The 24,521-nt window shown below is 47.2% G+C and overlaps 1 protein-coding gene across 2 annotated transcripts in view; it reads left to right on the plus strand.

Annotated features, from left to right (window-relative positions):
• The first annotated feature begins 3,999 nt into the window (after positions 1 to 3,999).
• The window catches only part of CALN1 (calneuron 1), a 128,773-nt gene continuing 108,251 nt past the window's right edge, over positions 4,000 to 24,521 (plus strand). The window contains exons 1-2 of one of the 2 annotated variants that reach the window (XM_072882233.1): positions 4,000 to 4,051; positions 18,652 to 18,776. In XM_072882233.1, the coding sequence (XP_072738334.1) occupies positions 18,659 to 18,776 (118 nt within the window). In that variant the 5' untranslated portion in view covers positions 4,000 to 4,051; positions 18,652 to 18,658. Of the gene's footprint in view, positions 4,052 to 5,684; positions 5,776 to 18,651; positions 18,777 to 24,521 lie in introns of those variants that run through there. The other variant, XM_072882231.1, reaches the window with a different exon arrangement.

The raw sequence follows: 24,521 nt of genomic DNA on the forward strand, positions 1-24,521 counted from the left end.
TTTTTTTTTCCCCTCCCTGAAGGTGTTGTTTCGTGATGAGCTCCACTCGGGTGGACTCTGTTGCAAAACTGAAGCTTTTTTAGCATTTGCAGATGAGCTTGAATCAAAATCTTGGCGTTTGAGGCAGCAGGAAAGGGGATGGACTCATGCCAAACCTATGCCTACATCTGATGTTTGCAGCCAGCCCCAATCTCTCTAATAGGCTGAAATGAAACCTTGGATCCAAGCAGATGGTAGGGCTGGAGATGTGACTCTGCCAGCGCTGCCGCATCCCAGACCTGCTGTTAGGGTGTGCAATACCCTCACCGGGGTTAGAAGGAGCTGGAGGCTGCCACTGTCTACCCATCGTCATTGGCACCTTCGTCCGTCCTCTTCCTCACTGGGGGAGCGGGGGGGGGAGCAGGAAGGGCAGCAGCACCGGGCCAGGCTGTGTGAGACCCCTTCCCCAAGCCCGTTGCGGTAGCCGGCTGGCTCGCTCCCGGCCCAAATAACCCATCGATCAATAAATCAGTTGCCTGAGTTGGCAGGTACAATAAAGACTGTGCACAACGACCATAAATCCGGGAGCGGAGCTCACTCAGCAATGATTTAATCTAGATATTTAGTTCTGAAATGCGCTAATTAAACTTCAGAATAAAGCATCCAGTGCAAAAGCGAGATGAATAAAAAGTAAAAATAAAAGTTTCTCCTGGAACAATTAACCATCATTAAAACATGAAAACCCAGGCTAGAGAGCAATTGTACGCCTTCCACAAAGTGTTTCATCAGAAATAATGGGATGAAATTAAACAATACAAAAATGTAGGCTAAGAGCTGAAAAACTTATCCCACTCGTGAGACCCATTAGACTGTGAAATGTTACTGAACGCTCCCCAGGGAGCGGTCGAATGTGTATTTCTCAGGACATTTAAAATTGGACTGGACAGAAACCCCCTCCCCAATACCGTAGGGAATAATTACAGACCTCCTCACTTCAATGGGCCTTACAGATCTTTCTGAGTTTTAATTTCAGTGGGTCATCCCTAAACGAGCAAAACTATTTAATTTTAACAGAGGACTTCCTTATCTGAGGGACCTCTGTGTTTGACCCTACAGGCCTTACATCTAGATATTATGAGGGATATTTTTAAGACACCAGCCTCTTCTAAAATCATACACTGGCTTGCCCTGCCTCCCCTTGGACACCGCATTTATTGCTGCCATATTTATCGCGTGCTCACCTGGTGCTTCAGCCACCGCTTTCCTCAGTCTCAAAAAAGGCACCCGAAATGAAATGGAGACCTCGCCCTGCCTACGCAGCTGTGGGTTTGCTGAGCATCTCCCTACGAGCTGGGTGGTACCCAAATGTAATCAGTCTGACCGGTGTACAACAGCTTGAAAGCAAATTACATCAAGCGATAATCCACTTGTTATTGGAGTGACAGCTCAGCGCTGACAGTGACAACTATCACCGGTCCCCAACAGGCAGCCAGGCAGGTCTCTGACAACAAACTTCCCTGCCTTGCATAATTTTTCAGTGCGTTACTTTGTCACATTAGTATTATATTGTCTCTCGCCATATCATTTTCAGGAGCATAATGTGAATGTCACAGTGCTGGTTTCTGAGGTAGCCCCCTTCTTCCAGAGAGCACGCCCTCCCATCACCGCCCCCCGGCCGCGGGGAGCTGCCGGCCCCGGGAGCTGCCTTGCTACCAAGGAAGTCTTCTTAAAAATAGAGGGTTTCACACTATTAGCGCTGTATTTTAACAAAGAAAAAGAGAAAAGGGCCTCTGGCTGGTCTTATTTATGCGGACACAAGTTCGGAGACATTCTGGATATATTTAGGGATTAATGAGAACTTGGTCCTTTAACAATTTTTAATAATAAATATATAAGCCTAATGGATTTTCCAGCTACCGTTTTCAGCCGTGAAGGTTGGAACCTTTTTGGCTAATGTCTTCCAGAGCTGAAGGAAAGGAAATTAGCTAAAGGCAGGGAATAATGTTCTACAAATGAGGGGCTTTGCCCCCATTTTACTCACGTAAGCAGTCCAGATGAAGCTGAGGGAGTCACAGGTGAGTTTCCTTATGGATCAAGAAAAAAAGAAATGAAGAGTAAAAGGACGTGAAGAGATCAATCTGAGTTTCACCCTGATGAAACAGCATTCGGTCCCATCATTCACCTTCCACTGATGGTGCTGAGGGCCACGTTGCTGGAGCAGGAATTATCTTCCCCCTGGACATAGGAATGCCAACAACTTAATAAACATGGTAAAATCGCAGGATGTAGCCGGGCCTGCACAGCCCTGATGGTTTATAAGGGACTTGGACCATGGCTAAATTGTTAATTGTTGGACCACGGCTAATTGCCTGTTCACCAGGCCCAGGACCTGGTGAGCAGGCAGCGTGCAGGCAGTGGGATGCAGAAATCCCATCCTTGGGCAGGACAGCTGAGCTGGTGAAGCAAAAGTAGTTTAGTATCAATGGAGATGGGATTTCTATTTTGCACAGGGAGCAGAGAAAGCAAAAATCCCTCTTCCCGTGGTTCCTGAGCTGGTGATCCTGTTCCTTCTGATGGTAAAATCCCAGCATGGGGAACGGCATGACCCATGAGGCTGAGAGGAAGGAGACGGGAAGGATTTTACCTCAGAAAAGTACAACGCGGGCAGGATGTGAATTCAACACCTTTGAGCTATGAAATGGACACTTACTCTGAAGGCTTTGTTCAATGCTTACACAACTGTGTGAGCGTTGCTGTAGATGCTGGGTGGCTCTCCAGGCTGTTTTCTGGATCCAGCCGAGGCAGTCTTAGTTGAGTGTTGGGTTCCCACTCTTCTGCAGTCAACTGCTTTCACCATCAGAACATCTCTCCGTATATTTAGCCTAAATTGTCTTTAGCTAAATTTCACCCCACTGGAAGTACCCTGTCCAGCTTTCCCCAGCTATGGCTTTTCCAGTGGGTTTGCTGATACCAGGCAGTGATCCAAAGAGCGTGTGCCTCTGGTGCATTCAGAAAGGGAACTGGAAAGACAAGCAAGCTCCACCGAGCTCCAGTAACCCCCTGAAGATGACTGCAGTAAGGAAAGGTGTCTCCTGGCTGATCTGCGGTCATAGTTTCAGCTCAGCTTAAGGAGATGCTCCGCAAGCCGGGAGAAGTGCACTCCTTCAAGCACTTGCTCTTTCACTCTGGAGAAGTCAGGCCCCCCTGGAGCTGCCCGGCATCAGTGATTTGTAGCTACCTGCTCTGCTCCCCTGCCCTCCTCAGCGTCCAACAGAGGGTCAGGCAGGCCGGCCGGGCTGGGACACTGGGTTCAGGGAGACGCACACCTTTGCGTGCACAGGAGACACATGCAGACACATTTCTTCTCCTCCATTGCTGTTTCTAAAAAAAGAACCGGCAGCTTACCCCCCCTCCATGCTGAAAAGAGACCTGGAGAGCTTTCGGGGAGTGAACTTTCTACGGGGCTCAGCCCCACATTAGTGATTCCTTTGGGGCCGTGGACTGCTTGGGGCTGCGGTCCTTCCCAGCCGCCTGCGGGAGGGAGGAAGGACGGGCAGGGGGAGCTGGCGGAGGATGGAGCGCGCCGCCGGCCGCCCCTCTGCCCTGCGCGCAGCGTCCCCCGGGGGCTGGCGGGGGGGCCGGCACCGAGGAGCCGGCGAGGAAGGGGTTAGCGGGGGGGGCTGCCGCAAGGTGGGCCGCGGCGGAGGCCGTTCCCCGGGCGGGCGCTGCGCCGCCGCCCTGGCCGGGGGCTGCCGGGGGAGCGCGGCGGGGCTCGGCGGGGCTCGGCGGGGCCATGGGGCGCTGAGCCGCAGCGCGCTGCCGCGCCGCCCCGCACTCGGCATTCGGCATTACCCGGTTTTATTTCGTTTCTAATTTTTTTTTTATTGTGGGGGATTCTATTTTTTTTATTTTTTTTATTTTTTTTCACTCCGCCATCCTCACCGCCCAGATCTCTTCTCTGCCTCCTCCCTCCATCCTCCTTTGAATAACTCGGCCAGGAGCGATCTAGAGGAGGGGGCGGGGGGAAGAGGAGCCGAGCAAACCTGTGGCGGAGGAGCCGGCTGGTGGAGAGGTGAGTCGAGGAGGGGTGACACCCCGAAGAAGGATGGGGAGCGCCGGCTGCCCCCACCCGGGGAGGGGGGGTGTTTGCAGGGAGCCGGCTGCGCAAACACCCCCTCCCCGGGTGGGGGGCAGCCGGCGCTCCCCGGGGAAGCGACCTGTTGGCCGGAGCGGGGGCTCGCCCAGCCCTACCGGCTTGCTTAGACGGGGCGGCGGCGGAGCGGTCCCCCGCGGAGTGCAGCGGGGTCCGGGGCTGGAGGTGAAGGGGGGGGGTGCTCTGCGGGTGTGGATGCTCGTCCCCGTCCCCTCCGGCCGTCCCCACGCTGACTCGCGGGAGCACTTGGTACCCCGGCCCCTCGCATGTGTGGTTTGTTCACGGGTGGGTTCCCTCCCCCTCCCCCCCCCCCTTTTGGCTGTGTGCGGTTGTTGTGGGCACACACACGCGTGTTTGTGGAGAGGGGCACGCAAGTTGCCATGGAGCGGCGTAACATCACTTTTGCTGCCCAGAGAGCCCTTTTTCTTAATTTCTGGGCCCTCTCCTCGTTCATACCGGGGATGATGTAATAAGCACTCGGTATCTATGTGGTGTCCTGCTCTTGTGGAGTTAGATAAGAATGAAGATCCCAGAGCAGAGGGAGCATCCGCCATCTGTTTGAATAGACGGGTCTTAATGAATCTGTCAAAATCAACAAATGTACGCGACGGAGGAATTTGGCCCCAGACACCTACTGATGCCGCTGTCGGCAACCAAAAGACTCCCAAAGAGGGTCCTGCCGGTTGCCCAGATGCCTACTAATAGCTTTAATGTATTCAGCTCAGCCTCGTTTTATTTCAGATATAATTTCAGTCACCAGATTTAATACATTATTTGCAGTGATTGCCTCCTGATTTACCCACTTGAACAGCAAAAGGAATGCATTAAGGAAGGCTGAGCTGCCGTGCTTTGCTGGTGTCCTGAGTGTGAGCTGTTTCTCCTGTTACTCACCAGCAGCTCAGACCTTTTCCACCCACCAAGTTTTACTGTTTTCCACGTAGCAGCTGCATCCCCCTTAGTACACGCCACGCTGTGTCTCACTAATTCACTGGGTGCCTTGCAAGCTTGTCTCAGCTCTTGGTGGCTTTGGAGTGTGTTGGAAGTCGTCGGGATGCAAACGGGCTCCGCCAGGAAGTGATAGCGGGACGAGATCTGCTGTGGGAGCGGCTCGCTTAGGTCTGGCCAGGCTGTGGTTGCCTGTAACTCCGCCGGAGGAGAGGTGCGTGATCCTGTCTTGCTCGATGTGCTTGCTGGACTACAAGAGGATCTCCTCATTGCCTGGGAAATCGAATTTCCCCATTGTTCAGCTGTAAAATAGCTGCACAAGGCCGTGATTGGCAAAGGACTGGATCACCCAGGTTGCTTACATCACGTAGGCAGCTGCCACCGAAATGACACACTTGATTGAAGGCCAAAAGAACCATATACGTAACTGCCTGTGATTAAGCTCCATATGATGCCTCAGAGCAAGTAAAAACCCCTCCTTCATCTCATCTTGTTTGTAACGAGACAGCCGTTGCAGGGATATCATTTGGGTCATGTTGTGGCTTTTGGGGGATTTTTTTGGTTTGGTTTGGGTTTTTTTTGCTTCTGGCTGTAAACTTCCATGACCTGCAACAATCTGCCGTTGCACCCTCGCGCGATGCCCCATGAGAGCCTGGTACTGTAGGTGTGCTGGTAGCTGGGAATACAAATTTTACCAGGTAAGAGTTCCCAATGCCATTTTTTAACAAGGAATATTCCAGCTGGCTTATTTTGGGGAGGGAGAGGGTCTTTGCACGCGTCGTTTCCCCACTGGCATGCATGTGCGGTGGTGCGACTGTTTATTTCTGGGAAGGGTTTGATAGGGGAAGCTTCACCTTTTCAGTTTTTGGAGTCTTTGTAGATGCTTAACTGTTTCCTCAGAGTATGCACTGTACCTGTAGATAAATCCTCTCTGCACTGCACCTGTAGATAAATACTCTGCCCTGGCTCCGGCGAGGCAGTTTGTGTGTCTCCGGGCAGAATCCCGATCGGGCGGTGAGGGATGGGGAGGGTGGTGGACCCGGGCCAAACCCTGTGCCAGGTGAAACTTCCAGGTAGCATGAGGACTGCAGGGGTCTCCTGTGGGGAGGGCTCTGTCCTGCAGGAGCTGGCTTCTGGTCCTGTACTCTTTGGTAGTGTGTAGACCTCATCTGGGTCTCACAACACCTTCCCTTAACTTTTCCATGGGGCCGGATCAGGCCGGGGCCCGATCCTGCAAACTGATGGCTTTCAGCAGCGAACAAAAACACTTTGCAAGCATCTCCCTGCTATTGAATCCCAGGGCAAAACTTGTCTTGCAAAAATAAAAAAAAGCACTTAAAGAGAAATAGTTTGCACAAATGCTAATTTAAACAAAATCTCCTTCCTTTCCTGCCTCAGCTGCATGGGGAGACAGGGTCATACCTCCTCTCTCCGTACTCACACTCTCTCTGACTTCATTGTCATGCAGTTTTTGTCCAATCATAACGTGCTTGAGGATTATGCTGATGCAGCTTATTCCTACCATATCATGATATATGGGTATATATAAATATAGATGGATACATAAACAACATTTTTGTGGCCACTTGTCCAGGCTTTCCTTCAGCAGACTAAATCACAGCCCAGTCTTGGTATGTTTAAATGGCTGGTCCCATGCATCTCACGCAGCCTCCAGAAAACCTTCCCCTGTAAGTTACAATGCAATGCAAGTCCTCTCATTTTATTTTTCTTTAAATGACCTAATTTCTGAGCAAAATCATTGCTTGACCAGTCGTGAAATGATAGTACTATGCATGTTTTATCTTCCAGAGTTACCATAAACTGAACAAAATACCCATTGAGAAACTACTTGTATTAGAGATACCAGCAAACATCATTTTAGTCGATTTGTGCACATATAACTTTATTGATTCAGCATGAAATATGGCAGGCAATCTATTAGGAGATGTAAAATGAAACAGGCAGAGCCTTTTCAGAATATGTTCGGAATGTCGAATGGGTCTGAGAGCATTCATTTTAGCCAGGTGGCTTGCTAAAGTAAACTGAAATGATTTTTTATGAGTCCTGTAAACAATACCAGGGCAGTTTTATTCAGTTTTATACAGTCCACAGCTAAAGATGTATTAGTTAGTTCAGCTGTTAACTGGGGGAACTGATACGTATGGAGAAGCTTTGCAAGACTGGGTAGGCTTTAATTGTATTTTTAACCTGTGAATGTGGTTAGTGTTAAAAGTGTAAGCAAGAAACTAAAGTAAATACTGGGTATTATGCAATAGTACTTGGGCTATCATGAAAAGAGGGCAATAGAAGCAAACTGTTTTATAGGGCTGCTTTTAATTAAATGCAGTCTACTTTGATAAAAGCACTAAAATGTGAAAATGTTTCTCAGAATAAAGACATTAAGCAGTGGTAATTAAAGCCACAGTGCGGATTTAGTCTGTTGAACCTGAAGTCCATGGGCAGGACATGGAAAATGTATAGAAATTCAGTAGGTGGTTCTAAAACTGCCCTCTCATTCCTTGAACTTAATATCTGCTTGTGGAGGCTTACTGGGCATAATTGTATATACATTTTTACAGCATGATAAAAGAAAACCTTAAACATCTGCACTGCATGCTGTCATTAGGTCTGTTCATAGCTGAAGCTTTCAGGCAGCATATACCTCCCTTTTTCATACGTTATCGAGCCATTTAACCCAGATGGAGGTTTCAGATCCACGCCATTCGTTGCCTGTAGCCGTACTCCTCTGTGCTGGCATCCCAGCAGCTTCGGTGGGTACCTCCTGGGGTGCAGGCGTTGCAAAGTGGGGTGCCGAGGCACGGCGGCTGCCGTGTCTGCCTCTGAACCCCCAGCAGTGAACTGATGTCCAGCAGCACTTGGAGAGAGCTTGGTGGAGGTGCTGGTTTGGGGGTCTCTGAGCCATCCCTTTTCCTTACCCTCTTGTATTTCCATCATCATCATCATCATGTGTGTTTATTGAAGTTTTTCCCCATGGTATCTGCAGAAGGGATTTGGATATTTATAAATGCAGCAAGGGTCAAAATCTGTCTGCTTCGCCTTTTAAATAGGGCATAAGCAGATACTGGCTTTGCCTGTGGTCACTTAGTGTCCTGGAGGATGCTTGTGTGGGATGACAGAGGTGACAGCGCGGTGGGCACATGTGCGCGGAGAGAGTGTCTGCGTGCAAATAGTTTCCTTGGGATCTTTTTATCCTTGATGCCGGCACGCTAAACAATAATGTGAGCAAGCCTGAGAAGCTGGAAGCTTGTTCAGTCGAGGGAACGGCCGCCACTGATATCCTGCACAAATTCCAGTTTGGCTTAATTCCTTCCTAACCTAAATTCTCTTTGTGTTTGTACTCGCTTCCTGCCGGGGGCCTGATTCTGCAAAGAGGTCAGTAGGGCAGAGCCTCACTGAAGTTAATGAGTTGCAGCGAGCTTGTGCCTGTGCCGGGATTGATCCACTTTAATGAGGTTTTCTTCATTCTCCTCTATTTGCAGGACCATAGCTGTTTGCATAGATACGATGAACATTTTGAAGGGTTACCCAATCCTGCAAAGCCTTAGGCAAACAGCTAAGTAAATAGCCCGTTGGCTTGGATGAGCACTGCTGATGCTTGCAACCTGTCCCAGTGAAGGTAACTGGAGTTTTGCCGTTGCCTGCCATGATCGCTGTGGTCCCCCCTGCCCCCGAGGGAAGCGTGCCCCATGGGCGTGCATTTGAAGACCCAGACATGTTTGTGCCGCTAATTGGCAAGCTTCTCAAAGGGTTTGAGGACATAGCTAGAGGCTACCAAGGATGTCACAGTCATGTGTTCTTTGAGATATATTTATGTATTCATCCTTGATCTTAGATACTCTGCTCTGACCCTTTTTAAAAACTGCAGTTTAAGAAAAATGCCCTCTCTACACTATTTTTTTCTGCATATTGTTGACCTCCACCAGGGCAGTGATTTCCCCATGCAGAGCTGCTGGCACATCAACTATTATGCAAATGAGATTCCAAATAGTTGATCATCCCTGCCAGGTATTAAGGTTAGCAGCAGCCAGCCCAAGAGCAAATCCCAGGAAAAACAAGAAAATGAAGTCTCCATAACTGTTTTCAATTATTTGGTCTCGCTGGTTCTTCTTATGTTTCAAGAAGAAACATGCAAATCTCTCTGGGTCTAGCTTGTTTACAGAGTGCTCGTGGGTTTAAAATACAGCCAGCATCAGATTTCTGTTGTACATTTCCTTCAAATAAATACTGAAATAAAAATAAGGATGCTGTAATTTGTGCCACCCCAAGAGCTAAATACTGCGCTCCAGCAGGAAATGATCATTTTGGTTTCTTGGAACAGCTTTACTATAATCTTCCGCAGACTGGTAGCTCGCAAAGAAAGAAACGCAGACTTTCTCAAGGCAGCTCAGCTCGCTCTGATAGGATCTGGTTTCTTGTGAATTAAGGTCTTGGACAACGAGGTGCTCCAGCACATGCTCAGATCCTGCTGAGTCCAGGGAGTGCTTCAACGCTTTGCAGCATCAGAGCTCCAGGGCTTACCCCTTGGAGGAGGTCCATTCCTGCCGACCGCTGTGCACAGGTCATTGCAGGTTTGGGATCTACCTATATACTCTTCCCATAAGCAGCTAAACAGTGTTGTGGCTGGAGTTAAAGAGCTGCTCTGGGTGGACAATGCACCGTTCGATGGAGGCCCTGGCCACCTTCTGCAGTAGTGCTACAAGCCCTGTGCATCCAAAGGCAGCTGGTACTTCCAGTTTTCTGCATGAAATGGTGCCGTCAGCACAACGGTCTCTGAACCCTTTCTCACCATAGCCTGTCCTGGCTTAATAGTAGTTCATAATAACCAGCCTGGTGGTTCTGGAAACTTCTTGTTGGGGCAGGTCTTCATTTGGGTCAGTTGACCTTCTCCCAGCAAGCAAACTGGGATCCTCTTTTTAAATCTGGATCCTCTTTTAAAGCTGGGCCATAGTAGGTGTATGAAGACACTTTCCCGAGGAAACTAATAGCCTTGAACGTTTGCAGTGGGGAGATGCTTGGAGCGTATCTTGGTTGGAATCTAACACTATGATCCACCTCAATTTATATGAAAATTATTCCAGTCTTATGGTTACCCTTGCCTCTTTAATTACCTTCTGGCTCATTTATATATGTTGATGGCTCCAGTCCTCATAGCTCCTAGGGAACTTTCTGTAGGAACCATCAGCTATTGCTTTTAAAAAATAACCCTCACCAGATGTCCAAAAGCCTCCTTTAAAGAAGAGGCCTGGCATAAGTCATATTTATTGGAAGTAATTAATTGTCCTGTTAAAAAACCTAAATGTTTTGGCATTTCATTAATAATACATAACCAACCAACAGGCTATTTGTAGCATGTTACTTTGTTAAATCTGCTGTAAAAATTGTCATTATTGATATATTTCATGTTTATAATTACTCATCTGTGACGCACTCAGTCTGTTATGAATAATCCATTGTATATTGTTTTCTTAAATAGGATGCTTGCTCAGTGTGCTGGGGGTGCCAGGAATCGCTCTTAATAATGTCTTCATGTCTGATTTATGCCTGTGAAGTGAAGGCAACTGGACATGAGTAAATGAACAGAAGCATGCTCAGAAAACTGTCCTCGAGACTCTCTCGATAAGCAAACACTCAACAGTTGTGAGTGCAGGAGAAAACGGTTAAACAGAGCAGGGAAACATGTTAGAAATGCATTACGGGGGGCTAAAGATGCACAAGTGACGTTTCCTCGCTGTTTTGACATCCTCTTCATCTCAGCTCTGTGATACTTTTTTCTTACTGCCAACAAGGACCTCGTTACCCTATGCCATCAGTTAGTTCTGTATTATCTTCTTGTGTTCTCCCGCTCAGAAAAAAAGTAAGCTAAGTATTCCAGAAAAAGAGAAATCTTATATTTTTGTATTTTAACAGTAAGGACTGCTGAGGGAGTTGGTGTAATTGTGTGAGCAGATGCGGATGACGGTACAAAGCCTCTCTTGCACCACTGACCTGCGATGTGTGCTCAGCCAAATGTGCTCGGTGTTGACTTTGTCCGTGCCCCCGCAGCCGATTGCCTGGGACAGGGCAGGAGGAGCTCCCGCTGCGTGCTGGCAGGGAGTCCCTGGGGGTGGGCAGAGGGTGGTCATCGCTCACGTTGGCAGTATTAACTGGGCAGTTTGGGTAGAGAAAAATGAAATGAAAGTGCGGCGGAAGGCGCCTGGGACAGTGCGGAGGGAGCTGGCAGGTCTGTCAGCTGCACGTGTTCTCATCTTGGCACCGATGCCGCTCAGCCCCTCGGGGTGAGTTCACAGACTCCTGTTTTTTAAGGCCCAGGAGGAGTGTCAGAGCATTTAACCTGGGAAACAATATATCACAGGCCATTAGATTTCACCCAGTTAAGTCCGATACCGAGCTCGGCAGCTTGTGCTTGGCTAAAGCGTGTCTTCCAGCAAGGCATCTGGTCTTGTCTGGGAGACAGCAATGTGTCACTCGTTCTGGTAGTTTGTTCCAATGGTTAATCACCTTTGCCATTAAAAACTCTTGCTTAATTTCCAATTTGCATGTTTATAGCCTTCAGCTTCCCACAACGGAAGCCCTTCGCCTTTAGCTTTTAGAGCTTCTAAGTAGCCTGCAGGTTTTTCTCTCATAAACTCTTACCTTGTCCTCAAAGAGTCGTTTCTTGGCAGCTCCATGCTATGGGTCCTGTCATCTTGTAGAGGAGTTGAACCCATGGGGGGAACGAAAGGCTGGTGCATGCACGCTGCAGCCTCCCCAGGGATAACAAGTCCCTTGCCAAACTGATTCTTTCCAGTTTCCAGGTGAATTTTTAGAGGGGGGAAGAGAGGAAGATTTGGAGATTTTTGTTGTGTTGTTGGCTTTTCTTTTGCTTTTTCATATCAGCTCAGAAGCTTTCAAAGACAACTGTGGTTTATACGAAGATGGACATTTTTTACTAACCCTGGCTAAACTCTACCCCTGCAGCCAGAGGCTGGGGGCAGCAGAAGTAGCAGAAAGTGGCTCAGTGGCAGAAAGTGGGAGAGGGAAACAAAAAACTTGAGGTTGCTGGCTGAGAAAGGTGAGGATGAGTTTGGGGGCTAAGAGGAGCTTGTGTGAATGGATGAAACGCTGGTGAGTTGGTTATGATGGTTATTTAATTATGCAGGTTTAAGCCTGTTTGGGAATGGAAAGGGGTCTTTATACCCTTGGCATGTGATATGCTTGCCCTGCAGATACAGCGCTATCAAGTCATTGCAGTCCTCTCCTCCTGGCAGTTTAAGCTGGGGATCAGCCTAGGCCATAGTTAAAAAATAACAAATAACAACTATGGTTTAAAACTGTCCCACTGTGTTCTCACATGTTCAGCTTTCAGAAAGAAATGTGTATATTTTATACTTGACCTGGCATCCACAGCTCTTCCTTTCTGCCATGCAAAATTCAAAGGCAGCCATGAAGCTTCAGTTGTTTAGCGATGTGATGTCTTTTAAAGTGACCTTCCTCTTCTTTTTAATTTCAAATTTTCTGGAGAAAGTGGGGAAAAAAACCAGCACAAAACCATCTGAAGCACCTATCGCTTTGTAGTCCTCGAACCTGGGAGTTTGTTGCTCATTAAGTGCCTCTGTGGCACTACATCCATTAGGCTTGTCACTCAGATCTTGTTTTCTGCATTTCAGAGAACTTTCTTCCCAGTTACATCCTTGAATGCTTAAAATGGTCTAAGGTTTGTAAAGTCCTTTTACCCATTGATCCCCATGGGGGACTTTATTGCTAGTATCCCAACCCAGTATCTATCAGCAAGGAGATCTCCATTTTCTTGGTCATTGTCTGAGATAGGGGAATATTTTCTTAGGTTTATGCCAATAAATAATCACATACAACACAAATGCCATGTATGGTGTGATAAAAACAAGGACACATGTGGGCATGGAGGGTCAGGGCTGACAAGCGGTCCCTGGGGACCAGTTTTAGTCTGTACCTGTATCACCACCAGCAAATGCATAGTGAATCTCATATGTGTGTATGTGCACTGTGAATTAAGGTCTCATGTTTGCAGCCCATACATCCTTGTAAAAGGTATGAAATTAATCTGGATGGATTAATTTGCTTAAAATATCATGTGTGTAAATGCTGGGTCTAGCTTCTGATAAGCAGAAAGTGGGAGTACTCCTGTTTTCCAGAAGTAAAAGAAAAAGCCTTTCAGAGGAAGCTTTAGGGCTCACTTGCACTCACAGCCCAATGACTTTGCATTACAGTCTGAGGAAATTTGGCTTCCAAAAATGATCCGGTGTGTTTACTGCTCTGTGGAGGCTGCAGCGGTGGACTGGGAGCAGGGAGGCTCTTGTCTTTCTTTTCCTGGAATAGATCTGTTTATAGGCCCAAATGTGGCTTTCCATGTGTTTGGGGGGATTTGGCTTTATTGGTATCAATAGTCAGAAAATACAAACTTCCTCAAAGATTTTCCTCCCTGGGAGGATCTATATTAGGGCTTTCCTTTAAGGCTCCCTATGCACCAGACCTTATTTTTCTCAATCCCAAGGCGCCCTTCCAAGACCCACTTATATTGATTTTGTAGCTACATAAAAAGCCATCTGCCTGAGCACGCTTTCATTCCTGTGTCTCTTTACGCACCTGAGTTGAGACTGATTAAACAAGACTTCTGCATTTTATTGCAGCAGCTTAAATCCTCACACCTCATTACAGAGCTCTCGATGTGCTCCCCTTCTCTGCATCCTCAGAGCTCCTCCCAATGCCAGAATGAGACTCTTTGGGCCCTTTGGTAGCTTGGGCTCATATTGCATTTGAGCTGCCAAGTTTTTGCACAAAATGAAAAAAAAATCTCTAAAGCTATTGTTAGCAGCAGTGAATGCAGGTGATAAGGTACAAAGTGACTTAGTCCTCTTCCTAGCAGAAGGATTTTGCCAAAGCCACGTGCCTGTAACAAAATGCTTGACTTGTCTTCCCTTAACTATATTGGCTACAAACACATACCTGGGGATTTAGTCCAGCTCAGTTGCTCCCATGCCCGAGAGCACGGGCTAACCATGACTCTCAGCTGTTACTGCCTCCTTGGGAGAGGGAGAAGGGACTAGTGCATGGGCAGCAACGAGAGGAAAATGTACCAGAACAGCAATGAAGACTCTTTGGAAAGTTGGTTGTGTCCCCTGACTGATGCTTCATGCCCAGAGCATGGAGGATCAAATAGCCCAGGAATTTCCCAGGTGATATTCAGGGTCTATTTGCTCTGCTCTTCCCTTTCGATCCAGCTAGATATTACACAGCCTACCTGAAAAGATAATGGCAATTGTTCAGCTCTGGGGAAAATGAGATAATTTTTTTGGAAGTCACTGCTCTTATTTGCCTTAGATGTTATAATGTTGCTCTGCCCAGAGAGAAGCATCTTTAACACTGTTACTTCATTTGATGAATTTTTAAAGGATTTTAGAGCAAGCTGGGGGACTTTACAGCTACTGTTCCAGTTTTCCTACCATCTGGTTGCTTCATGGATTTTCTATGTATTCCTGTATCTTTTTTAGCCCGGTTTCCTACGAAAATGAAGCTTACGCTGTTGTACTGCACGTGCGTGCTTGTCCAGCCATGTATGTGTGTTTTCCCATACTATCAGCTCGAACCCTCTGCTCAACCTCAGGCAGATTTGTGGGAGAGATGGAGATCTCAATTTTACCAGCTTCCCGTGTTTCCCCACCGGCATCGTTTCTGCCTGGTCTGTTTGACGCCCGTGGGGCAGTAGCTGTGGGGCTGATCAGCATCCAGGATGGGGACCTGTTAGCCCAGGTCGCATACAACCTGCTGGGCAGCAGCCAGGATTCACCAAATTACAGCTGAACAAAGAAGAAAAATACACAATACTGGCCAGGTGTAACACCCAGGCAAGCGCAAATGATGTTGTGTGTTATGTGCCTGAGGCTGTAAAACCAGGATCAGCTCCTGGGCATCATTTTCTGCTGCACATAGGAGAGAGGTTAGCAAGAAATCTTTTCCAAATTGGTAACTACCAAGGGAGATCCAGGATCAATACAAATTGATCCTGATTCCATCTCGTTGACTGATACTTAAGCTAAACCTTCCAGCTGAATAGTCGTGTGGATTTTCAATTGGGTCTGAAAGCCTTTTTAAAAAACATATCACAAGAGCTGGTGAAGAATGCAAACCAGAGCGAGCGTAGACATGTGAGCATCGTGTAACTGCCTTTTTTTCCTGATGGCAAATTGCTTATGAACATCTTATAAATTTCACAAATGTGGTTGTGCTGAAAGGAAAGAGCGAGGCTGGCAGTGCTGCTGCCGGGCGTTACGGGGGATGTAACCTGCTGGTGAGCTTGGCGCAGAGACTGAAACCTTGGCAAGGTACCATGGTAACATTTCCATACACATGTTTATGGGTTCTTTGAGGGCTTTTTGGTTAAATGTCAATGTTTTCATGATATTATTCAAGGAGATTTCATTTCTCCAAAATCCCACTATGCCTTTGAAAACTGCTTTTAGTTTGCAAGTTGCTCAGTGGAAAATGTGTCTGTCTCGACTGCTCGGAGATGGAGAGCAAAGCTCACTGCTTAGGTGCCTGCTTAGAGGCTTGTTGTACAGCTCTGTGAAATGGGACAAGAGCCACAGCGTCTTCCCTGTTCCCATCAAGAGGAGGTGAGTGCACATTGCTGCAAATTTAACGCGTTGAAGAGATAGAAAGCTGTCGGCACCCTGCACTCCAGCACCAGCATCTGCTGCTGACCAAGCGCCCGGGAAGGGCATCACCATGGTGTGGCATGGATCCCATCAGCACCGGTTGACTTATGGTTTGAGTTTGCCCAGGGTCTCAGCTGGCACTGGAAGGAGCAGCCATATGCAAGCTTAAGGTTACCGTGTTTCTAACATGGACATTTTGGCTAAATTCAAAATGAGCCTGGAGTGATCTAGCTCTGCTAGGAGAGACCTCTTGTTCCCAGACAGGCATTGGGCACCTATGTATTTCCATTAAGCTTTTTACATGTTTCAAAATAGGGTGCTTTGCAAAATGTGGTGCTTTGCTTTATGAACTCTCCCACAGCCCACACCTTGCAATGCCCCTTTTTGACATTTTCTGCCCCCATGCAGTCTCGGTTTTGACAGCAGGCTCCCGTCTGCAGGGTGCTGAGCGCTCCTGAAGCGTGGCTGCGCATCCTTGTTTGGACATCTGGCGCTGGAGCTGCTGCTGGTCCGGTTCTGAGCATCTCTTGTTAAAACTGGAGGCAGGCTGAGAGCTGCTGAATTCCAGAAGCTCTGCAGTGTTTCCGTTGAATAATATTGCAATTTTTTTAAAAAATTATATACCTAGGCAATAGAATTTAATCCAGGATTTGTCACTCTAGGATATCATGGGTGTCCCCCCCCGTACTAAAATGCATTACAGGATCCCAGGTGGGAGCTGATTTTAAGCACTTCAGCCCTCAGGGGAGATGGACTATCATTTTTTTTTTAATGGTTGTAGAAGTGAAGGCACAGAAAGTGATTTCAGAAATGCTTTAGTGCACCTAAATCCATGGCTTGCAGCTACTCCGGCTGTGGGTGAGCTCAGGGAGTGTGAGGGGCTGAGCTCCCTTTGCCCAGGGGCCAGGGCAGGTGGGTGCTGGCATCAGTCCCCAGCCCCACGGGCTCATCGCATGCTGCATTTACAGTGCAAGCTCACCCCGCAGCTCCGCCTGGGCCGTTGCAGGTGTTAGGTTTAAATCTCTTTAATTTGATAGGGTTTTGAAAATCAGTGTAATTGCTTTTACATTGGGCGTGTGATTATCAAGAGAAAACACGGATCGATTGATGTCTGAATACTTTGTGGTGGGACTGTGGAAGCTAATGAGGATGGTGCAAAGTGCTGGAAGTGTCTCTCCAGCCCCGCTTGTCGGGACCGAGAGCAGTACCAAAGCTGGCATTGCCTACGTGTCTCCGTGTGGGTAGGTAAAATTCCTGTCTTAGTGCAGAGCAATATATCAGACTGAGCAATATATCAGAATGAAATACATTAATTGGCAAGTGCTGGGAAATTACAGATATGCTTAATGAAAAAGAAAACCTTGTTTACGGTTTCTAATGTGCTGCTGAAGAAACTGGCTCCCAAATAAAAATACTTAAAATTACGATTAGGATTTATTTACATAATTACTGCAAGAGAAATTCTAGGTACGTGCTAAGCAGTGCAAGAGAAACCTCATGGCTTTTCTTCTTTGCTTTCCTGTGTCTCGAGGTTAGTTTGCTCTTGGTGAGTCTATTAAGACTTTTACTAACTCAGTGAGGCAAGAAGGCATTTGTTACAAAATTAATGCATATATATGTATATATATATTTGTTTTATTGACTGTGGTAAGAACGTATGGCTCAGTAAGAGCCAGATCATCCTTGTAATTGTAGTGTCGGCTGGAGAACGATTCACTAGGTGGCACTTACCTCTTTATGGCAAAGCAAGCTGATGTCCCAGCGTGGCTGTAGTGAGAATGCCCTTGGAGTTTGCTTCCAAGGGGCTGTGTCCCCCACTGGTGTGAGTGAGATCTGCCAAAGTTGCCATATAAATTATATTAATGGTCCGTTCCAAACAGTACTGCCCAGTGTGTCCTGGCCACCTTCCAGCCCCTGCGGAGACCCTGGGCCAGATCCTTGGCTGATGTCTGGGTGGCTCTGTTGACTCTGCTGATTTATATCTGCTGGAAATGTACAGTATAAAATGCAATAGGCCCATGATGGGGCTGCACTGATTGAAACCAGCCAAGGGTATGACAAATCTTCCTCTTAATATTTCAGTTGACTTTGGCAAACTTGCCTCTTTCTTGTGTATCCTAAATCAATGTGTAAGTGCTGCTGACAGTAATTTCCACTTTTGTCTGTGCAGATGGCTGCCCTTCACTAGGCTGCGGTGTTTATACCTGCTAAGTTTGCAAACACTTTTCTGCTACAGCCTCCCATTGAGTAGTATTTTTCCTTAGCTGTCATATTTGTGAGATGAAAATGTTCTTTGTTGGGCCCTGCTCGAATGTGAATTTTCTGCTTTCAGCGAGGGCCACTGAAGTCTGGAGCGGAGGCACTGGTGCGATGTGCGTCTCGCTCAGCACAGATGCGCTGGGTGGGGGAGGTTGAACCATCGTAGGGGTCTAGATGCTCCGGAGCAGGGTCTGAGAGCTGGCGTCCAGACCCTTGCGTGGCTTTGAAAGTCATGCTGCTGGATCCTATGACTTTTTAATTGCATGTCAAAGTAGACCTCTATGCACTATATAATTATTATCAAATAGCAAATCTCTAGTCTGAAAGCTGCAGTATGAGTGCTACAGACTCATATTTTCCTAAGGCACCACTGTTGTGTCTCTGCTAACTCTTGTTTGGCATAAAGAAGAAGCTGCTGCTTTTTTGTTTGTTTGTTTAGCTCTTGTCTTAGACACTAAATAAAATCTGCAATCCATCAGTCATGCACCCAACTTCAGTGCGCGTTCCCTGGTGTAGGATGCTTTGGTCCAGCTACTCTTTCAAGGCAGGCTATTGTACTACTCAAATAAAACAAAGACAAATAAATAAAATAAGCCTTTCTCTTCCCTTTTCTCTTGTGCCCAGGGAGAAGATGCCATTCCATCATGTAACAGCTGGCTTGTTGTACAAAGGCAACTACCTGAACCGCTCACTCTCCGCTGGCAGCGACAGCGAACAGCTAGCAAATATCTCCGTGGAGGAGCTGGATGGTGAGCACCGTCCTTGTGGTTTTCCAAAGGGGGCTGGGAATGGGGACAGGCTCGTTTTTACCTTCTCTGTAGTGTTGTCATGCAATAACTGGAGGTATTCTCCCCGTGAAGCAAGGAGCAAAAGAAGCAAGAAGCAAGGTCAGAAGTGAGATGGCTCAGCAGATCAGGGACAAAGAAAAGGTCCCCGACCAAAGTTATGTTGAGAGCTGTAGACTGATTTTAGCCTGAGATTTTGTCCTGCCTAGAAATAAGGCAGCTTTTTGAAAGAGTAAGGCTGCTTTTTATGGGCAAAACTTTGCAAGAGAAAAAGTTAGGCTAATATCATTTTATGAAGATGTCTTTAGCCTGGGAACCTGCAGAGCTGAATCCGTCTTTCTAGCAAGTCTTCTCATTTGCTTTGTGGCCTGTCAAAAGTGAGGTTTCTCTCTCTGTCTCAATATAACAAGATGCACGGAGGTGGCTTGTGGCTTAAGAAGCTGGAAAGAGCTTTAAAATTACCTTTTCCAGGTCAGTGATTGGCAGAACAGGCTGGCCTCAGGCTGGCAAAGGCTATCAGGAAGGTTGTCCACATCTGCTGCCTGTAGGATCCCATAATTTCCTCCCTAGAAGCGGGTTGCTGCTAATCCCTTCTGCCTGCAGACGGGATGTGAGGCCAGGTAGACTCCCAGTCTGGTTCGTGCCGGGAAGGTCTCTTTCATAGGCAATTTGTGGCTCACCAGGGTCATTTCTAAGCAAAAGTCAATATTGTTGACAGCTGGTCTTTGAAGGCTGTGGAACAAATTGAAGCTTTTGGTTTGCTTCCCAGCGGACATTTGGTACAAGCCATGATCATAATCAGTGGTCTTGACGGAGAACTTGATGAGGAAATGAGCAAGGGAATGGTGCAAGGTGGAAACGGTCCTTCCAGGACAGGTTGGAGGCATTTTGGCAAAACAGAAGGCCAACATTTCTGCCCACCCTCCCCCTTTTCACCTGTGCTTTGGTAATTCAGACCTTAGTTTTCAAGCCTTTTCAACCCAGAGCCTTTGGATTAGGTTTTGCAAGCTTTACATTAACTTATCTTAAGTACAAACTGTGTTTTCTGAGTCTTTGTAACTGCTTCTCTTCTTCCCAATGAGTATGTGCTGAATGCAGTTCAGGTGAGAGATGCAATGTGAGAAACCACTTTCAGTGCAGCTTAGCTAAGACCCCAGGAACACAAGGACTGCAGAGGCACCTTCTGGGCTCTTCTGGGTTACAGGAACTTCACTTGAAGATTTGAGTTGGTGAGCAGAACTGAATGAGCTTATCTTCTGTGCATCCTATAGATGACAAATTAAGTTCCAAGGTAAAGCTTAGCTGTTGTCCCTATTCAGGATGACAGGGGTTGGCTGAGCAGACAGGAGGACGTTGGATGAGGTTTTGCAGTTTATTTCAAATGCAGAGAACAAGGGTTTTTCTGCTATGTCTACCCTGATTAGAGCACATCTGCTGTAATTGCCTTTTAGATTTGCAGACAACTGTCAAGAGCTGATTCAAGTGGCATCAGGGCTGCAACCCACTGTCAGGGCCATCCCGTTGCACGAGGGAAACTTGTCCTTGATTTGTTCCCCTGCAGTTTGCCTGGAAATGGTCTGTGGCTGGACGTGGGAAGGAAGCCCAGTCTCATTTCCATCCTTCCCGTGTCTCCCTGCTGCCAGCCTGAGCCACGTTGGGCGGTCTGCAAGCTTCGCGAGCCCTCTCGGCATCACTTTCCCACCGGCAGCTCCGGGGTGGGAGCAGCAGCTGCAGGAGGTGGCGGAGCACAGCCCCACGGCCAGACCTGCCTTCCCTAAGGAGAAACCAGCACTCGAGAGGCTGTGGATCATCTCCGTTAATTAACAGCAAATGAAGTGAATTAGGTGTAGAGGAATCGTCTTTTGAGAAGGCAGCAGCCGAGTCGCTGCTAATGCAAGTGCTGCATCCATTTAATGTGGTCGGTGCCCCATTATAACTGTGCTATTGAGCTGGAGAGCAGCAGAGTTCATTCATCTCTGTTCACAAAGAGTATCCCCTTCGTTCTTCAGGACGATGGTTAGAGCTCTTTACCTAATCATTCATTTATTCTCCGGCTGTTAAGCACAAGCTTCTTGTTAGAATTTAGTTATATTTTTTTCTGACAGACTTTTGCTTTACAAACACGTATTTTCGAGGGCTTTGTGTCTTTGCCATGAAGATATGCCCCAGTTCTTAGCCTAGCAGAGAAGAGCTCAACCTCAGGCCATTTTTTTCCACCTGCAAACACAGAAGTGGTACCAAATTGATTCCTGTCCGCTAAAGCCAGAGTAGCGTAAGAAGCTGGAGATATTTTTCTGTGTGCCAGCTACCAGAGTACAGCCTAGCCACTGGAAATTACATGTAATATTAGGTCAGCAGTCACTATCTTACTGTGTTTTGTCACTAATACTAGATCAGTGCCCAGGTGTGCTGGTAATTGGTGAAGGTACCACTGTTCACTGCCCAAGTCCAAAACAGAAATAGTCTTTCTGCCTTTAAGCATAAACTCTCTCAGGGTGAGTAAAAAATTTTTCTTCCTTGAGAAGTTAATGTCAGTGTATGGGAGCTTTGTGGATATATCAAGCTGTGATAGCTCGATGCCAATAACATATTTGCATTTAATCTTACAGACTGGGAAAGAGATGCCAAATTCTCCTTGGTTTCTTTTTCAATGAGATTTTGGTCCTGAGGGAGTTCCAGCCTATTGAGAAATTCCAGTCACACACATTAAATTATTAAATGTTTGAAGCTGGGGAAGTCGGTGGGAATTTTCTATAATGCTCCTCTGCACTCAAGGCTCCAACAAGTGCCTGATCTGTTGGGATTTTTCCAGCAGAGTTTTTGGGTTTTTTTCTTTTTTCGTGTCTAGCATTGTGTGTCTCAACACCGTTCACTTTGGGAAGGATTTCTGCAAGTGTGGGCCCTGGGATGCTGCAGGACGAAAGCACTGTGCAGCCTGGCTGGAACGCAGCGTGTCTCCCCCTGCACGTCCCTGCAGTGAATACTGACGAATACTCCATGTTTGCAGCCTGCGGGCGGTGGATGAAAGATAATATGGAGATCGGGAAATTAAAAATATTTCTGACTTCAAGTAACATAGGGGGGAAGGAGTCCAGGTTTTCAGATGAACGCGCACCGTTCAGAGCGGCATGCTTAGGGTGCTGCTCTGCCTCTTCTCCGACCAGTTATTTTTCTCCTATGAAAACTTTTCCGACTTGCATCAGCCATCTGTCAACTTTAACTCCTCTCTGTTTTTTTCCATCCTGCTTTAAATACTATGCTGGCAGCAAGGAAAGAGGCTGGAGAGATAGCAGGTCACTCTGCTGATGGCTTGTCTATTCCTAGCAGCGGTGTTTGCTATTTGCAGTTCTGTAGTAGCGTGAGGGTTTTTAGAAGCTGTCACCGTCACAAAGGGAATTAACTTGCAGAAAGCTATATTAGGCGATACTTAATTTTGTAACATCAAGTAAATGACGAAGTTGAAAGTGGCAGGCCATCCATAATCTGTCTCTTAGGGACCGCAAAGTACGGTGGGGTCTCAGATGGATGTTATTGCCATATGCTTAGCGGTTTCTATGCATGAGATTATAAATTAAGGCTGGGAGGAACTGTTTTACATATAGATTTTCTGGCTATTGTTGGTTGACATAAAATCGTGGCACAGTTTGTGCATACTCTGTGGTTTCCACATCCCTTTTAAAGCCAGCTTCTGTCTTCACATTACAAACTGCTAGGAGTATTTTTAATAAAAAATGGTGGATGGAAATCATCATGTCAAGCTTGAGTCATCCACCTCCATAGGCACTATCTAAAGGGTATTGTCAGGAGGTAAAAACATTTCCATAGTAGGAATCTGACAAATATCACCTGAAGGGAGGCACATGCATTATAAGTAGGCTTTGCAAAAAGTGTCTGTGAAATGCATGCTAGTCGGTGCCTTGCAGAGAAAACCCAAATGTGAACCACAGCAACAGCTATTTGTCCAGAAAGACATCATGATAAATCCTTACCTGACCCAGATTCCTTTGAAATCAGCAGTGCCTGTGCAGATGGAAATGTTGCTTCATGGCAGCAGGACAACTATTGGCATCTGGTGCCTTAGACCACGTAGCCCTTTCCCCAGGTGGGGTCTGTGGTATCTACAAGGCTTTTTCTAGGCTGGGAGATTTTTTTTTTTTGGTGGTTGTAGACATCAACCTGGCCGGCTTGATGCAGTCCTTAAGGTTGAGATCCAGAGTGGAAATGCCAGTGCACGGTTTTGCCTGCCTAAACTGGAGATGTCAGCAAAGCAGCACGTGAAATGGGGGCAAAACTGCTGACTGCAGGAGCTTGGTGTGCAGTAGACTTCAAGGCAGGAATCTGGGGACTTCCTTCTCCAGGGACTTTTCTATCGTTATAGACTATAAATCATGTTGCAGGACGTGCTTTACCTGGTTTCTGCTTCTTCCCAGCAACCTCCCTTCTGTCACCTGCTGAAGCTCGTAACTGGGTCGCTCTTTCCTGAGCTCCTGCGTAAAAGTCAACCATGAGCAGCTTCAGCGTATACTGGGAAACAGCTCTTGAAATAATTTAAAGGGCATGGTTAAATGATGCCCCATATGGATTTTAAATTAACAGTTGTCTCCCACGTGCCAATAACGCAGGCAATGCCAAGTGGCTGAAGGTGTGTTGGGCCTGCAGCCGGTTCTGGAGTCCCAGCAGCATGGCAAGGTGGTCAGTCGTGGGGCTGGTGGCACACTGGGTCCCTGCTGGTAGGGACACTGGGTAAAATAGTCCCACTTTGCAAACACAGCCATGCCATCCTAGTCCTGCCTCTGCAATTAAGGACAAAATCAGGAGTGTTTACCCTCTTGTGCATGTCTGATATGATGGTCCTTGGATGTTCTAAGTCCTGGGAAGGGAGGGACCGTGGTGCTGCAGAGCACTGTCACTGTGAAGTCTCGTTTGGGGGTTGTTATTTAGCAGAAACCCCATGAGCCATGAGGATTGTGGCTGATCCAGATCCTAGTTCACTCCTGTGTTATCAGAAAGGCTTGATAAACAGTCCCTTGCTTGCTGGAGAGTCGGAGCTGCTGTGCAACTCCTCATATCTCTCTCTAAGTGTTGATTTTTCTCCAGGTCTGCTTGTTTGCTAGCAGAGATTTTAATCCTGCTGATGGGCGCAGAAGGTAAAGGGGCAGGCAGATTCCCTCCAGCCTCAACAGCCAGCTGGCTCCGCCGTGTCAGCGGCTGAGACTGATTATCTTTGGTGTCCCAGGTGAGATCAAACGGTGTTTTGGAGAAGCAGTGTGCTTGAGGAGGGAAACCCAGGGGGGAGGCATTAGTCACTTGACTGACTCATGTAGCAGCAACAGGCTGAGTCTGCTCCACTCGGCTTTTTGTCCATGGGAAGGAAAAAACACTTGGAGAAGTGGAAAGAGAAACAAAGAAGAAAAAGCATCCTGCTGGCAAGGAAGGAGTTGCAAGGATGTTCTCCCAGGATAGGAGACATGGCAAGGGGGAGCGTGCGCTGGGGTATGGCCACACTGGGATGCTCTGTGCATGGATTTGTGCATGGGTCTCCAAGTCCATGCTTCAGTGTAAGCACTGCAAGCAGCCTGTTAATTAAGTGGATGAAACTGTATAAAGCTCATTTTCTCTTTTGCAGAGTTCTTTTTAAAGAGAGGTTTATCCGTGGTGTGTCTCCACTGTGAGTGATCATGGCTGGAAATGGAGTAATTTATGTCTTAC

This window comes from Ciconia boyciana, chromosome 17 (genome assembly GCF_034638445.1).
Source record: "Ciconia boyciana chromosome 17, ASM3463844v1, whole genome shotgun sequence".
Lineage (NCBI taxonomy): Eukaryota > Metazoa > Chordata > Aves > Ciconiiformes > Ciconiidae > Ciconia > Ciconia boyciana.